General features: G+C 30.5%; 1 protein-coding gene across 1 annotated transcript; it reads right to left on the reverse strand.

Moving 5' to 3' along the window:
* Window positions 1–3,389: 3,389 nt before the first annotated feature.
* On the reverse strand, window positions 3,390–8,503 carry LOC108322181 (VIN3-like protein 2). The gene is made up of 5 exons (XM_017554190.2): window positions 8,250–8,503; window positions 8,031–8,123; window positions 6,385–7,060; window positions 5,293–5,612; window positions 3,390–4,801 (listed from the first exon to the last, which is right to left on the reverse strand). The coding sequence occupies exons 2-5, from the start codon at window positions 8,053–8,055 to the stop codon at window positions 3,606–3,608; spliced, it is 2,217 nt and encodes a 738-aa protein (XP_017409679.1). The 5' UTR covers window positions 8,056–8,123; window positions 8,250–8,503; the 3' UTR covers window positions 3,390–3,605.
* Between the last annotated feature and the right edge of the window lie 10,219 nt (window positions 8,504–18,722).

Raw genomic sequence — 18,722 nt, forward strand, 5'->3', positions numbered from 1 at the left:
AATAAGGAAAATAGTTTTTATAACTAGATGCAATAACTCATTTTTAAGAATATTTTAGAATGACTCACGTTCTCTACTGCCAAAATTTGGAACGACTTCATCAATTTACACCACAGCACACTGATTAACATGTTTGGTGACTCTGAATTATCTGTCAAAGAAATTGTACACTACTTCAAATTATAATAAAATAAACAATGTGCAGCGTTTGTTATAATGCAATTCTGGAGCTTTTCTTGTACAGCCTACCTCAAAATTGTGGACGGTTTGATCAAGTTCTATGAAAGTCTATGCATATTGTATTATATAAACAAGAGTGAACAGATCCTTTCAAACTAGGGAATATCTCAAGTTGTTAGGGGCACATGTTTAACGAATTTTTTCCTGTTGGAATAAGTTTGGTAAGATAATCTTCACCTCTGTACTTTGGCAGTAAATTAATTTTCCTTGTATGGGCTTACACAGAGAGAGTAGGATGTAATTAGGGCTAAATGTAGCAAAATTTGGGTAATCCAAATCCAATAGAAACCCTAGGTCACTCATACTCTTTCCCTAGTCACACATGAGAGAGAGCCTGTCTCACATTTAACACGTTAAATATGAAAAGAAAGCAAATGTTGAGATCCTATATTTCTATGAGGACATGGGAGATTTTAATTCAATTTTTTTTCACTTTGTAAATAGTTGGAAAGATTGTGTTGAACCAAAGTGAAGATTTGTGAAGTTTGCCTCAATAAAATCTTGTACAAGTTTCCTAAACCGTCTAACTTCACCAGATGATATGTCATATCTAGAATATGTGATAGACAGTCTCAGTAGCTCATTTGCTCCTTTAGTGTCTAATGAGACTTGGTACATCTAAAAAAAACTAAGTGACATTCTAGCTTAATAACAAAAAATATTGTCCACATGTCCTTCCTATTAGTCTAGGTAATCTTGTTGTAATATTTGTGCAATAGTGAATTATTGTTGTAAGTTCATTAACATTTTTATTCAACCATGTTACTTGTGTGATTATTTATCTGTTTGATCTTATGTTTATTATAGTTTATACACTCTTCTATTTTCATGATTAATTGTTTTTCAGGTTAAATATGTTTTTTATCTTTTAATTTTTATCAAACATTAAAATTAATGTATCTTTGAAATTTTGAGTCAACTTAATTCTTCAACTTCGTAAATCAGTAAATTTAGTCTTCGAAATAAAACTATAATAAAATGTTATTGTTATAATAAAGACTTTAAAAATGTTTTTTTTTTCATCTTTCCTTTTGTGAGCCTCTCGCAGCATATCCATGTTGTTAAAAACTGGCAACAATATTTTAAAGTTGTTTCGTTTCGAGAATTAACTTCATTAACTTTTAAAGTTAAAGAATTAAATTGGTTCAAAGTTTTAAAAGAGAACTTATTTCAATTTTCGATAAAAATTAAGAAATAAAAATATATTTATACCCTATTTGTTTGTTATGTACTTTTGGAGAAAATTTATACTTGAGTTATTCCATAATTTATTTAGATTAAATTCCTGGTCAATAACAATTTTCATTGAATTATTGTCTTCCTATCTGAAACATTGAATCACCATGTACACCATGATTTTTCTCTTGATTCTAAATTTGTTTGAAAAATATTATATGCATTTTTCAATTCATATAAATTATTAAGTCTCATTTTAAACACTTTAAGCATCACAATGTTGAACTTCTCTTTAAGTTTCTCGTAACTTCTTATCATAAGTAGATCATCAACATAAATAAAAATAATGATGAAACTTTAATAAACTTTAAACTATAAAGTCTAAACAAACTTAACATATATAATGTAGCTTCACTTGAATTTTTGACAAATTCAATATTTAAAAGATGATTATTTATCTTGTTATATTAGGTTTTTAGAGTTTGTCTAAGACCGTATAAGGTCTTTTCCACTTTTATTTAAAACTCATATAACTTCTCTTACATGTAATAATCTAAAAAAGTAAATTAGTATCATATACAACCTTAAAACCCTTTTTTACAAGTTGTAAAACATTGATCAGATTTTGGACAATATTAGACACATAATATATTAAAATGTCTTTTATTTTCCTAACTTTCAATAGCATAAACTCATTTGCTCATGAATGAAATGAGATTACTATTTCCAATTTTTAATTAGAAAACAATGAATTTGACCAACTATATAAGGGATTTCTAGTTGTTGGTCATGAGATTTGTGCAATTATTGTCTATCATGCATGAATCATAAGAAGTGTTATTAGGCATAGCAAAACATGTTGCAACAAAAAAGTTGCTTATCTTATTCCTCTATGGTCTCATTTGCCTCTTCCAATCTAGACTTTAAAATATGCTCTACATGTTCCAAATCACTACATTTTTTTGTCCTTGATATTCATCCTCTACTAACATTTCTTTGAGGTTGTCTTTTTATAATGTAAACAAGGGAAAAAGTCTCGTTTTGCTATTTATTGAAGCCTTCAAACTTTTTATTCTTCAATTTGTTGTTGTTCTTCATATCTTTACACTTTTCAAATTATATGTGCTCACATCCTTATCACTTTTTAAATTGTGTTCTCACACGAAAACACAGCTTGTACAAATAAATCCAAGACCAACAAGGCTCAACACATGATGATAGATAGCTCGTAATCAAGATTCTCTTCTTAACTTTATGTGTAAAAATCTTTGAAGACGTACTTAGTTCAGTGAAGTTGCTTGTTTTGAAAAGGATTTAGTCATCAATGGGAAGATATCTTGGGAAACAACAACAAAAAATCAAAGTTCGTGTTTTCATTAACCAATTCATGCAATACTCACGGACGAGGTTGGCCCAACAAAGCATGATATTGATACTCTTGCAGAAAGTTTGGTCAAACACGCAATCACTAACTTGTACAGTTTCATGCATGCTTGACAAAAGAACTCAACTTACAGCTGATAAATTCTAATTCGCTAACAAAGTCAGTGAAATGCTTTAAGCAGAATCGAAAGAGTTAAAGCACTAGCAAAATTGAGGTCTGCCTTTATGGACAAAACATTTACTAGTTATTACTGAACCAATGATTAGCACCAATTACGGTTAACTATTGCTAATTATTGCTCTACCAATGATTAGCTACAATTATTGTTAACGATTGTTTACGAACAATGTGTCTATACACGTTCACTTAATCTTCACGATGTCTCTGTCAACACCAAAATATCTCCTGTACAATCAAAATGGTAGAAATTAAAGTTGCAGGCTGACAATAGATCTTCCATCCACTAGTCCGAACACTGTTAACTAAATGAGAGCCTCACGTCACCTTGAAAAGACCAAAAAACCTATAGAAATACTAATTTGAGCATAAATCCTTCAATGCGACCCACCAAAAAGCGCGACGAAAAATGTGAATCTGGAATAGTAACTGTATAATAAAAGTAAATCTAAAATTCTTACTTACATGATAATATGAATGATAATGTTGAAATAAATTATAATTTATAAATATATGTATTTGAACTCTGTCTAAATGAAGAATATTAATTTAAAATCTAAAGAATTACTGAGTGAGAGAGGAGGAGGGGGTTGAAGCTTGAGGGTAGTAGCAGGACCTACAAAACTGGTCAATGCCAAAGCTTCATGCAGAACCCCGATGGCACCACTGATATTCTCTTGCTGGATATACATTCTGAGAAGGTGTCCACAAGTTGCTCTGCAAGAGATGCTGGATCTTCAAGAAATGTATCAATGTATATTTTCACAATCCTAACTTCTTGAGGGGTGGCTCTTAAGCTGTACCAAGTCAGAAATTTCTGCCTGAAGTTCTTCTCTATGTGCCCTTCACATTCTAACCACCTAATCACCTTCACATAATACTCAAAATCACGCTCCGAAAATCCATTGGTCAAGCGGCCCTCATCTTGCCTTTCTCCGCTTCTCTTCTTGGATGTGCTTCCATCCTGGGGTCCCTCCCTTTTCCCTGATCCATTTTCTTGATCTTTCGCACTCGACTTCGATCTTCCACTCCTTCCTGCTCCATCCTTAAGGCTTTCCAACTTGCATGGAGTATTTGGCAACCCTCCTTCCGAGCTACCTACCCACGGCACACATTCCCTACCCGTTACAACTGGGGAATTCAAACCATCGTCAATGCTCATGATGTCCTCAGTCACTTGTTCCTCCGGCGAGTGCTTGTCTTCCAGCTTTAGCACATCAGAACTGGGTATGGAGGCAGTCATTCCTACAGCATGCTGCTTGTCTGACAAAGAATCTGCATCAGGAGGAAGACCCACAACATCTATGTTGGAACAGTTAACACCATCATTAGATAAATTTCCAGAAGCAAGCTGGTCGCTTTCCTTGCGAAAAGATGGATAATGACCAGCTCGGTTATTGGTCAGGTCACTGTATGGATTGCAGTTATTAGTTTCATCTTCTACTGATGACGGATTGGAAAGGCTGCTACAGTTGGTTACTGGGCTCTGACTTCTCTCTGTTGCAGAGCAATTAGGGACTTCATCCTCCCCAAGCTCTGTTGAGATTTGAACTTCGCACACACCTGATACCCTCGAATCATTTGAAACAACTTTGAATCTGTATTCTGTACCTGGAAGTAGACCCCTGACACTGAACCTTCTATTTGGTACCAGCGAGGTGCATGTCGGCTCCATCGGATAGTCCACTTCATCAGCTTTGCGATACCACATGGTGTAAGCAGCGATGTTTTCACCAGAGGGTTCTTCGGAACCCAAAATAATAGTCAGGGATGTAGCACTGACATCTTCAAACCTCACCATATTAGGAGCCACCAGATGTGCATCTGAAAATGTGATGTATACACAGAGATCAATCTTATAACATTATTCGAGAATCTAAACCCAGTGACAAAAACATTAATCTACCTATAACTGCACAGTATTTGCATCCAATACCTTGTTCATGTGCTTTGAAACAAAAATGCAAAAGAATGACCTTTGAAGTCGGTCATGTCTCGTGTTTAGGCGGCTGATCCCAGAAATAGTTTTGGGTCACAAAAAGCAAATTAACATTATTACATCTGCCCAAAAGTAATCATGGTATCCCCTCCAATTATCCAAAAATTACTTTTGGGAGATCATTCCAACACAGAAATCTCATTCTTATAAAATTATTTCTTCTTTACACTCAAGTGTTTTAATATCTTACCAATGACCCAAACAAGATCTAAAAATTAAGATAAATTAAATGAAAGCCATAAGAAGTTACTTCCATATAAAACAAATCACAAGGGAAATTGCAAATGATATAGAAATTGAGAAAAAAAATAACAACCTTGAGTTGTTGGATTGGGTGATGATGGCAAGATCCTTTTCGAAAGCAGTGAATCAAGCGATTCAAGAGCAAAACCACATTGTTTCTGAACCTCGGGTCCTGATGAAAGCCTGTTCACAATTCCCCTACCAATCTTCACCGGTGAGCCAGTGAGTGGGCCCACTTCAGGTTCAAGTTTCTTCACTGCTTCATCAACAATTTTATAAAGTTCGTCATACTTTTCAGTTCCTTGTAAAAGTCTCTGGCTTAAGGAGACACGATAACAGAGTATATCTACACGTCTAGTATCCTTTGCTACCATCAGTTGTTTTCTCCAGCATCTAATATATTTTGATAAACAAGCCCAGATGAGATTGATCTAACCTTACACATTGCCAGAATTTCATCCTAAGAGTAATTTGGCACATACACCACACAGTAAAAATAACTTTACCATATTTTGATAGAGTAGTGTCTTTGCCATAATGTTGAGTAGAGTGTCTTACCATAGCTAAGCAATCAAAAATAACATTCAACAAATAATCAATCTCTCTCTTTCAGAAAACTGATCCAATTTAAAGCATAGCCTAAGTTTTCCTGAAATATCAGCCCTATCCATGTTTAAAGCAAATTACGCACTAAATAAAGCGATGATCCAATCTGCTGTAATACATAACCTAGAGCTTTATGAACTCAAAAAAAAGGGAGGAAGAATTTTTTTCTTAAAATGGGAAGAGATAACCTACACCTTAATATCATTGACTCATTTTATACAGTTGGACCAGATGTGAACTTTAGCATGAAAGGTATTCTAAGACTACTCAATTGACTTTTTTATCCCAACTTTTGTCTATTCTGAAATTCTTTTGATGCATTTTGCAAACAGCAAATGACTCAATACAATTTTCTAGAACCCTGTTACATATTTTATTTATTTGCAAGTGTAGAAAAACACTCCAGGAAAATTGATATAATTTTTTAAAACCCTGTTACATATTAATTATTTGCATGTGTAGTAAAACACTCCAAGATAGACAGAGGGAAAAAAGAAGCAGAATTTTTAAATCAATAAATGATTTCATTAAAGAAATTGAAAAGCATAAGTATGATTACCCGAGTAAATCATTTACTTTCCCACAAGCAACACAGTAGAAGCCTCCATCAAGCTTGGGACGATCCCCATCTTTGACAATTCCAGAACCATCATGTTTCAAAGCACACTCAAGGTGGCATGACAAGCCACATGAAACACCAGGAAATGGATTCTCAGAACTACATATTAACCACAGGCTAGGGTCTTTGTTATCATCGTATTGATGACAAATGCAGCATGAACATCTTTTACAAAATGCATCTGTTTGATTCATGGTAGCTTTGCAGGCTGAGTTCTTGCAGTATGTAGTATTAACAGAATCACTACCATTATTGACTGAAATGCTGGTCACAGGAACAGGTAACTGAGAAGGATTCTCAGATTTTCTCTGCCTTTTAGCAGGTTTCTGACCAGATGCAGGCGAAGAATGTGGTTCAGGGTCTGTCGCAGTTTCATGCCCCCCTGATTTCTTTTCAGAAACAATTTTAAGAAGATTTTCTATAATTTTCAACTTCGTCAACCCAGTATACTTTCTCTCTTTTCCCATCTCTGCACACAATATTTGCAAAATCTCCTGACGGCTCCATGACTGCAGTATCTCAGATGCACCATGCGACCACTTAGATACTTCATATACAAGTTCTCTTTTTTCCTCCATACTCAATTTACTGCACTTGGAAGGATCAAGAGCAAGACCTGAGGTTAAGCAAAAGAAAACATATATCATTATCAAAACATCCAAGTAGTGAAGGAGACAAGCTAGATCCACAGATACTCATGTCATCATAATTTTTTTTTTCAAATTTCTTGAGAATAAATGAATTATTATTGCAATTATCGTTCTACATACGTAATAAATCGGTAAGTTATCAGCCAGGTTATGGCCTCAATTTAGTTATAGTATAAAACATTGACTACTTAAAAAATATTGCCAAGAAGGCCAAAACAAGTAATATAACGAAAGGTATACAACTGGAACCAGTTGACTTTGCACCACAAGGACATACCAACCATTTGAAACACTGTAAGAAATAAAAACATAGGAGACGTCGTGCAAGGGACTAGTCAAGTAAGACAATTAAGCAGTTGGACATAATCTTCTTTGACCTTTATTGGAGACTCCATTCTCCTAATATAGAACCCATAGACCCGCTGATTTATTAGCTGGCCCATCGTACACCAAATTACAAACTGACTAACCATACTTCCTCCCTTATAATACTACAATAAAGTATTTTGCACTTCTCACGAAGCCAGTTCTACGACGTCAAATACGCAATCACAAAAACAAAAATAAAAAAAAATAAAAACAAAAATAAAATCAAATAAAGAAACAAAAACAAGCATAAACACCTCTATCATGATGAACTAAAAAATAAATAAAAAGGTAATCACCACCCAATATTCAGAAAAGGCACACAGGAAGAGATCACGATAAATTAAATCAAACCTCAGGAAAATAAGAGAATCCACAATGCTAAAATAGCACCATACAGATTAATCTACGTGGATCGTCAAATTAAGCGGAAAGTAAATCTCATGAGCCGGAACATAGCGCAGATAAAGAATTATTGAGAGAATTCAATCACCCCAGTTTCAACAGAACAGAAAAGTGAGCACTATATATGAAAATTAGAAGAAACAGAGGGACAAATAAGCAATTCACCCTCAAAAGACGAATCTGTAGCCATAGATATGCAACAAGAAGGAATCACTCAATCCACCACATTACCGCCAAAAGCCCAAAACTTGATCGAACCTGCACGACACAAAATCCAACCCGCATCATGGGTCGCCGTTCATAAACCAAAAAAATGATAAATTAAAGGGAAAAAAAATATGAGAACCGAAAATATTAAGAGAGAGGGAATGGAATAACAAGTACCAAAAATAGATGCTTGGAATTGTAGAAGAAAAAAGGAATCAATTAACAGAAAAATTAGTCTCAGACACAGTTTCTCTGCGCGTGTAAAAGAGGGAGATTGGAGGTGGTGGTGGTGACGGAGGACCTTGCTTTTAGAGAGAGAAAGCTCCCAAGTTGTATAGAGAAAAGAGTGAGAGAGAAAGAGAGAAGAGTTTGCTTTGTTTGTTTGATAAAAAATAAAAAATAATAAATAAAACAGCTGCAGGCTCTGTTGCTATTGCTATTGCGATTCTCACTCACTCGAGACATTTTTACATTTCAGCGTTGGTTCGGTTGGAATTTGGAACAGTCCAACTTACCAAATTACCAAACTACCCTTCAACAGCCGTATCTCCTTCCACTTCACACAAGTTTGTTAAAAAAATATTATTTTAACTATTTAATATGATTACACATAAAAAATAAATTGAGTTTTTTTTCTAAAATTAACCAACAAGAATTGTGGGTAGAGAAGATATGTATATGGAAATAAAAAATTTGTATAAAAAGAAAATTCACAAAAAAAATATGAATGAGATATTTTTGAAGAAAATCAGTGGTTTCCATATTCCTTAATAACATAATTTACGTAAAAAAATTCCCATATTGAATTGATTTCTGGTGGCGGATGAGGATAATATTATATAACCGAATGAATTAGGCGAGAATGCATTTATTCTGTGGTGCATCCCAAATAGTATAGCATCCACATACACCATATCCCATCACTAACCTGCACCATAAATTCATACATCATACCCATATGAAAGGGAGTGTTCTGGTGTGACATGGCATTGCATTCTAGGACAATATTTTACCTATGTCTTGTCTATTTCTCTCCATCTCCATTCATTGTCATTTTTCACACCTTTTTCATATATATTATCACTCATGCACAACTAAAATCTAAATTCCTCTAACTTTATTTCATTTCATACTCAAATTTTAACCAGCAGTGCTCGGATTACAATGTAAAATAAGATAAGTTAAATCTTGAAAGTTATAATTATCATAATTTCAATTAATATATATATATATATATATATATATATATATATATTATCAACAACTATGTATAGACATTTATTATTATTTTTCTGACAGATGTACAAAACTATCCATGCCAATGCTTAGGTTTGAATAACGGGTGGGAGTGTTAAATTTTGTTGTTGACAGTACGGGAAGGAACACACATGGGTGATGGATGATCAGGGTCAATTAGGGGTAGTATAGTCATTTAACATTAATTGCCCCCACAAAATTACTCCAGAAAGAAAAGTACACATTTTTTTTTTAATTTACACAGCTTATCCATCTACTTAACCAATCAAATTACTCCTTTCCAGAGAGTACATTATATATATAAAAGCGAAATTATTCACGTTAAATTATATTTTTGTACAATGAGATGTTGCGCAGTGATCCTTTCCCATCCGAGGCCACTCGCTTTTGCGATTGGTTAGGCTTATAATGCAGCTCGTGTTTGCTTTCTATTACACTTAAAAGTTGTATAAATTGCATGACATGACCATCAATCATGCTGTATGGTGGTTGGTTTTCTTCTATATGTGGTATAGTACTTAAAAGATACTACTGCTTTAAGCAAATTTATGGTTATGTGAATAGAAAAAAATAAAAGGACACTTCTTATTACTGTTTTAATTAATGGAGAAAATAAAGAGCATAATATATTATAAAAGAATAAGAAAAAAAATGGATAGGGGTAAAATGTGGGAGATCTCAACCGAATAACAGACTATATAAATGATATTTAAAAGGCCTGGCGCGTTATGAATGGTAGAGAGAAAAGGAAAAGATAAAGTGAATTATTTATAGTTGAAATGAAAAGGACGTTTGCCTAAACAAAAGAGTGGCAGAGATAAGGAGGTGCCGCATAGAGCGCCGACGAAATAAAAATTATGGGTACCAACCAATGCTTACAAATGATGGGATGGAAAACCTTGTTTCTTTCTGCTTTTCTTTTTTTATTTTACAATTTTTATTCTTTTCTTATCGGATCTCATTTTTTTACAAAATAATCAAACTAATTTATCATATTCTTCGACTTGACTTGCTTTTTCAATAAGGTTTTTAACGAAGGCTTTACTGCAAAAAAAATGTGATTTAAATTAATCATCTTTAATATTTTTCTTTTGTATTTCATGCAGCAGCATTAAACAAATAATGCTGCAGAGGTGCTTATTATTTTTTTCTTTTATCCAACTACTCTGAATAAGAAATATGAATTCGTACAGATCAATTACACAACTGACGCTATTTGATTTTAAATATTAAACATGAAACGTAGTTATCGAGTATCTGGGACAAGTTATCTGCTCTATAATTTATTTAGTATAAGATTTAAATCTTGAGATCAAGTTATACTTTGATCTTACAATAAATTTAAAATTATAACTATTAAGGGTGACAGAACGTATCATAGGGAGGAAATGTGTATTCATTTGTCACGTTATAATAAGATAATTCAACGATGGTATTTTTTTACTTTTTTCAGTAACTTCCTCGTGGCTAAGTTCAGCCATTGACTCTAACGTAAGGAACATGTTGTTTCATCATGTGTAATTTATTTGTGTGTGTATATATATATATATATATATATATATATATATATATATATATATATATATATATATATATATATATATATATATATATATATATATATATATATATATATATATATTCTAATAGTGTTGCATGTATTAACAAGGAGGAAGAGATATTTTATCATAAATGCCTATTGATTTCCAATTTCCTAGAATAAGACATTGATTGTTTTCTACAAAAGGATGTTAAAGTTGTCTTTATGGGATTTTTGTTTTGTTATGATTATGGCCATGAGAGAAGTTTGTGTGATTAGCAAAAGATTTGTAGAATCATCTATCTGATAGATCATTCAACCAAGTATATTATTATAATTTATTATTATTATTATTATTGTAAGAAAAAAATTATAAAATGGGTGACTCCAAACTCACTCAAAGATCTAACATAAAACTTCTCATATTACAATAATTAATATCAAATATTTATCCTTTTACAAAAGTTAGATCTGAAGACATACAAACATATGAAGGTATAAGATTTGCTTCAGTGGTTTCAAACGTGTTGTTGATGTAAGTCATAAACATCACGTTGTCTGTTTCCAGATCCACTTCTATTTATTTACTTTTGAGTATTATTATTTTTTTTCTATGGTTTCTACGTATGCACAAAGAAGTAACAATCCAACGGCATCGTAAAAGTGCCACGTGTCCCCACGTGCTTACTATCCCAACTCCCAACTCTGATAAGAGGAGAGAAAATTTTAGAAAAATTTCTCTTCAATAACTATTTTTGACAACCTTTCTACGATAACTTAGGTAATAGTATGTAATTTATCTATTTTAAATATATCAAACAATAAAATAATGACACATAATCTGTTGTTAAAAAGTTGTTACGATATCATTATGAAGCCAACAGTTTATTTGATTTTTTACAACAAATACAGTATACTCTGTCCATTTATTTTTTTAAGTATAAAGATTTACGATAGTATTATGTAAAAATGATGATGAAAAGATAATTTATGTAATCCCATGAAATTGAAGTTATTAGAACTGGTTTGAAAGAAGATTAAAAAAGAAAAATTAGCGTTGGAAGTGGGTAAGAAAGAACCTATTTATATAATGTTTGTGCATCTCCATGAATTGAATTAAAATATATGAAAGGAATATTATCTTGTTCGTGTCTATTGGAAAGGCTTGGATACATTGCATAGCAACGATTGGGAATAATTATTAGTGGTGTTGTAATTAATTATAAGCTATTATTGGTGTTGCTGTTTCATAAAGAATTTTCTATTAGTGGCCATCGTTCACCAACAATTATTATTATCCTTTTGTGGTCCTTCTTTCATTCTCTTTTTTTTTTTATTTGGGTGGTCCTTCTTCTTATCAATGATGACATGAAAATCATTGCATTCTATATCATCGCTTAACTTTCATTGTTCATAAACGATGTTACTACTCTAAATTAAACTTTCAAATAATTAGCCACAAAAAAGGTGCTGCTACTGCGTCAAGGTTCTTCTGAACACCAAACAATTATGATTCCTACAACACAATAATTCAATGAAAGAAACAATTCTAAGGAGGAAGTTTTGACTTCAATACTTATATATATACAACACACTATACACTGTTCTTTTTAAAAATCAAATGTAGATATAAAATTAATTTATAATATATAAATAATGTAAAAAAATTTAAAGTTAAATTAAGTTTAATTTTTTTTTACCTCACTTAACTTCAAATTTTAACTTCATCTATGATGTTCCGTGAATTATGTTGGATTTATAAAGATGGTTTTCCTGTCGCACAATCTGAATATAATTACAAATTTTGGCTATAAATAAATGCAAATTACATTTGCTGAAATGAGAAGTGGGTCTATAGATTAATTGTTCTGATGATAGGAGCATTTTATTAATAGAAACGTTGAGTATGAATGTACAACAAGTGAAGTCATGTCTTGTAGTGGGATCAAATGTAAAATCGAACTAATCTAGAGTTGGTAGAACATATATATAGAAAAAAACAAAGAAAATAAAAAACTTGAAATAGTCAAAGTCAAAGTTGTTCCAGATTGTTAGAATTGCTAATAAAGTAAAAGCTATTTGCCCATTAATTTGTGACATTACCATATTAAAAGGGTCATATATAATTTTCCACTCGGTGGTTGAGGATTTTGTGTGTAAACTTAGTAACAATATATTTTCTTGTTCCTAAGACTTTAAAATGTTTGATAAGCTGAGATTAATTTATGTTAATAGAAGCAAAATACAGTTAATGAAAACTTATTATGATAGTTTTAATTTTTCCTATAATAATAAATAAGACAGTAATTATGTACAACTTCTTTTATTAATTATTATTTCAACCAATATAATAAGTAAGATTTATCATACTGGATATTTATTATGTTAATTCAATTAATAACAAATATAGTAAGATTTCTTTATGGTCATAAATAAAACATAAATATATGTTTATGATCACTTTCTTTTCTTTTTTATATCTACTTATTTTTTTATTCATACTAGTCAAAACACACGTGTTCATTTTTATATAGTAACATGAAATAATAAAATTATAATTACAAATGTAAACATAAATAGTTTTTACGATAAAATATAATTCTTCTTTGTCGTATAATTATATAATGATATAAATAACATGTGTTGATTTTCTTCTTCTTTGTAAAGTGTGTTTGTTTAAAAAGTATTGTTTGATAAAAGAGTTGTCAGTGTTAGGGAGCAAGTTAATTAATTTGATCCTAATAGTCTCTAAGAAATGTTAACAACATTTTCCTTTTATGTAAAAAAAAAATATTATCTCTTAAGAAATTTTATATTGATTATGTCAAACTACTACAAAATAAATAAACATGTATTTTAGAAGTTACAAAATCTTGGAACTATTAATTTATTAGAGAATGAGGATCATTACTTGAAATAATGATAATAACTCTTTAAGAATTATTTGTCATATTTAGCCAAGAGATAAATAATATCATGAAGATTATTACATGAGATATTATCAATAAGAACACTATAAGAAAGCCATAAAAGATCACCATTTGAAATATTATTCACTTTAATATAAGAACACTCCAATAAAAAATTAAAGATTCACGCTTCTAAGAAAACTTTGTAGTTCTCATTTACTTCAAAGTTTTCTTCAATAAGCATCTAAGACAAGTTAAAGAAATAAAACAACTCAAAAAATCTTTTATGGCCAAAATTACATTATTACAACCTCTTAATGAGGTGCTTAAATTGATGAACTTTCATTATCTCATTAATGAGTTGGTATGATTGTTAGCATTTTTGCACTTCATTCTAACTTTTGAAGACATTTTTGTTGCATGGGTTATGATGAGAGGGTCATAAGTTTAATATTTGAGTTTCATAAAACCCCTCCATTAAAGTATGCTGACATAAAATTTAAGACCCTAGATCATAAAAATAAAAAAAGTATTTTTCTATCTCGAACACAAATATTTATGCGAGCAATCCAATAAAACATTAATTAAAATCTGACTATCACAGGAATTTTGTATTAGAGAACAAATCACAAAAAGAAAAATTGTAAATAGTGAAAGGTACAAAATTGACTTAAACTTTTATGAAATATTTTACAATTTTTTAGAAACTTTTATCTTGAAAACTGTACACATGTAAGTCTAATATGATCTGAAAAGTGATAAAAGATAATCACAGGACAAGAAAAATATACAAAATCTGTTACTTTATTTGTATGAAATAAAAATAATTCATTTATCGTGTGTTAATTGCTTTATTTTTTATTAGTTTTTAAGTGAAGGAAAAGGTAAAGAAAATTTATATAAACACTAGAAATATATTTATATTCTTCCATGGAATTTCTAGCAACGGTGGGGAAACTACGGAAAGCAATTTGTATCTTTGTGTGTGAAAGTAAAACAAAAAGATTGGAAAGATTACGTTAAAAAGAGCAATCCTTGTCTATTCAAACTTTTGAACTTTTAATTAAAAGATAAACAATTTAGTTATTTTTGTTGAAACTTTAGACCTTTCTCCATTCTTCAAATTATCTCACTCCTAACATATTGATTATCAATGATGATTCGAAACAATTTGTCTACCTGCACTCCATTTTCTCAAGTATGTATAATGATGGAATAGAAGAAAAAGTATATATATATATATATATATATATATATATATATATATATATATATATATAACAGTTTTCTAGCATTATTAGTATAGTTTTATCAAAAGAGAGTTCTTGTGGGCCACTACACGAAAATACATATTATTAATGGAATTTTGTTTACAGGAAAAGACCATTGATAAAGTAATATTTATTAATGAAAATAAAATAAAATTTATCCAACAAATTTAAGGTTTTAATTTTCAATAAAAATATTTGTAATAGAAATTTATTGATAAATTATAAATAATTTAGAATTTTTATTATTGACAAATGTTTCTCTGCAGTAAACTTTATAGTAAAATCATTGTTAAAATTCATGTTAGGTTTTGATCATGTTGATAAAATATGTCGATAAATTATTTTGATTTTTTTAAAATACATTGGTAATTAAATTTTTTGAAAATTTATGATAAATTTGGATAATTGAATTTTTAAATTTTGTTAATAATTTTATTAGTAAAATGGATGTCAATTTTCCTACTAAATCTAATGAAATATTTGTTATAATCGAAGAAGTTAAAGAGAAATAAAGAAGAAGAATGAAAAGAAGAGAGAATATGAAGAGGATGAGACACTGATCAAGACGATGATGACAACAATAACTACATTAACAACAACAATACAACAACTATGAAGAGGAAGAGGAAAAGAAAGAATTAAAAATGATTAACACAATAATGACAATGACAATAATGGTTACATGGTGGCGGAAAAAAGAGAAAGAAAAAGAATAAGAAAATGAAATAGTGAAGGAAAAAGAAGAATAAAAAGAAGAAGATTAAATTGTAAAATTTATCGATTGATAAAAATATAAATTCATCATTAATTATCGATCAAATATATATATATATATATATATATATATATATATATATATTGAAAGATACTTACGGTTGACTACAAAATTTTTTATTTATCAATAAAATTTATTGATAAACTATCGGTAATTTTGTTTTATTATCAAATTTATGTGATTAGTGACAAATATTTTCAATAGTAAATTTAATTGAATTTAATTTGTTGGAATTTATTTTATTTAAACTAGAATTGCATTAGTTATTTAGTAGAATTTAATATTGTTAAAAATGAAAATGAGAAATTGAGGTCTTAGTCGGTCCATAATATAAAAGGGTAATTAAAAAAATGAAAAGCATCTATGAATAGTGTGGTGGTTACTAACCCAGGCTCTGATTGGGTAGCTCAGCAGCAGGTTTTGGATGTGGTGAAAAGATTTCACAGGTACAGTGGGAGAATGGTGTTGTAGTTACACTTTTTAGGTGCGTTTGTGTTGAATGAAATGTTGTGAGAAAAGTCCAAGTATGATAAAAATTAGGTCAAGTCCAGCTACCTTCTTTTGTCTGCATCTACTTTTCCTCTCTCCAATTTGCCTAAGTAGTGTGTGATTGCAGGCAAAGCAGCAAAAACTAAAGTGAAATTAATTGAATGGCTATTCAATGATAATAAAAAGCATTCATTGGGGTTGGCGGTTGCCATATGACATGGGTTACGTTTAGACGCATTGTATAAAAAAAAGTTTGAAAATGTCATTTTATTTTATTTGATGGTACAAAACATCAATGATATATAAATTTAATTTGAGTGAATTCCCTTCTTCAATAAACCCAACAAGAAAAACATCAAAATTGTTTCTTTAGAAAAAATACATCGAAGTAACAATTTAAGTTTTGAGACAAAATACTCGTCGTAACACTCATATTTCAAGGTCGATGTAAGGTAATTAGCTAACAACGTATTAATATACTAGTATTTTTTTTTATAATTTAGTTTTTATTTTAATTTTTATTATATACATATAAATATGGTTGATGTATAGCACCAGGTAGAAATGTAAAGCTATACATGCATAGATACATGTAATGTTTATAAATATATAAAAAAGCGAAACGAGAGTGTAGTACTATTCCCCTCGTGCCGAGGAGCCCTTGGACAACCTAACACATGTGTTATTGTTAAAACTTAAAAGGGTTATGTCCCTTTCTCCTTACCTACATTGTCTGTGAGTGAACTCACGAGAGTATTTGCTTTTAATGTCCTTCAACAATGATTGATAAAAAAAAGAAAAAAAAAGTGAAACAACCTTCACTACAATCGATTTAATTTAATTAAAATAATTACTCCCAAATATTGCTATCATCATTTAATTTATCTACTCTGTTCCGGTGTTGGAACACGATTGTGGGTGTGTTGAGTACTTGGTAGCATTGACGTGGAAGCAGTACTAAAAAGAAACCTGTGTGTCTGGTGAAGAGTGTTCGATTGTAGTTGTCCTGTTTCTAAGTAAAATAGGAAGTTGAGGATAAGCACTTTTGCAGTAAAATATTGGTAACAAAAAGTGTAGTACTTTTTGGTTTTCAGTGATAACCAGCGTGCAATGCATGCATGCTTGTAACAAAAAGTAACACCACTTCCTATTCACAAAAGTAAGTTAAAGAAACCGATTCATTTTCATCAAACTTTTTATTTTTCATTGGATTGGACGATTTCTATCGTATACCTAATTCACTGAATTCAATGCTAGATCCCTCCTTATATTTCTGTGCCCTCCCCGCTACAACTTCAAATTAAACTCACTCCTTTCTTTTATTTTACTCATAATCTTAAAAATAAAAAATTAAACTTTTAATTCGAGCACTGGTGAAAGTAATACTCATTTTTTAAAAACTAAAATAAAAAATAATGCTCTCAATTTGGTCTACTAAAATTGTGTACCTAAGAAATTGTGCATTGTTGTTTGATGTGTGAAATAGAGGATCTGCTTGAATGTGAAAAAAATAGTATTTATTAGTTAGTGCGATTTGAGATACCATCACTGTAAATGAGTTGGTCACTAGAAGTAGAATAAAGCCAAAAAAAAAAAGGCTAAGATGAAGACATTGGAGTCAAGTTTCTTGATGCCAACAACACAATCACCAACTATTCACGTGAAATTGCCTTTATACTTCAGATATATACACTCTCCTCCTCGTATTGTCATTATCAAGTTTTCCAATTGTTTTTTTCCTAAGTTTTTACTTTCAAGTTAACATCAATAAAAGATTATGCAAATAATGTCTGCCATTTCAGACAACTTGGAACTTCCACAACTTTCTTCGCATAGCTAACTGTTTCTAACAAAACCTCAACAATCTTGTTCTTCATTCAGATTACAACTCTCAACGTTTGGACTACTTTTTTTTATCCAAGACATTGTGGTTTAAAAATGTGATACGGCCTTGTCCACAATATAGTTTTAGATATGGGCCTAGTCCCATTGAAACAAACAAACAAACAATACCTATTTTTAAGACAACCTTTTCCTGCATCTCCGTAATTTCAGTTTGCACTTCTGTAATTGTTTTTAATTTTAATTTCAGATTATCAAATTATTTTAATTCACGGTATAACTTTTTTTATTCCAAAATACACAACCTGAAATATAAATATCTATCGGATGGTGTACTTCGTAATGTATTTTGCATTTTGTATTTTGAAATATATAGTTCAAAATATAAAACATTATGTTCCGATTGTATAGTTTAAAATACAAAAAAAATAAAATTATGGAGGTGTATGTTGAAATTAGGAAGGTACATGAAGAACCTGTCATTTTTAATTATCTGTTCTCTTTGGACCTGTGTCCTTTCTTGATCTAGTCCAACTCAAACATTACATGGCTATCATTGTACTATTT

The sequence above is a fragment of the Vigna angularis genome, chromosome 1, assembly GCF_016808095.1.
Source record: "Vigna angularis cultivar LongXiaoDou No.4 chromosome 1, ASM1680809v1, whole genome shotgun sequence".
NCBI lineage: Eukaryota > Viridiplantae > Streptophyta > Magnoliopsida > Fabales > Fabaceae > Vigna > Vigna angularis.

Excerpts from the sequence above, each read along its gene's own strand:
- LOC108322181 (XM_017554190.2), bottom strand. The coding sequence starts at position 8,055 with ATGGCTACAGATTCGTCTTTTGAGG. Across the intron at positions 5,613-6,384 it reads AAAGTAAATGATTTACTCGG|ATGCTGGAGAAAACAACTGA; the intron begins GTAATCATACTT and ends AAAATATATTAG. Across the intron at positions 4,802-5,292 it reads ACCCAATCCAACAACTCAAG|ATGCACATCTGGTGGCTCCT; the intron begins GTTGTTATTTTT and ends TCACATTTTCAG.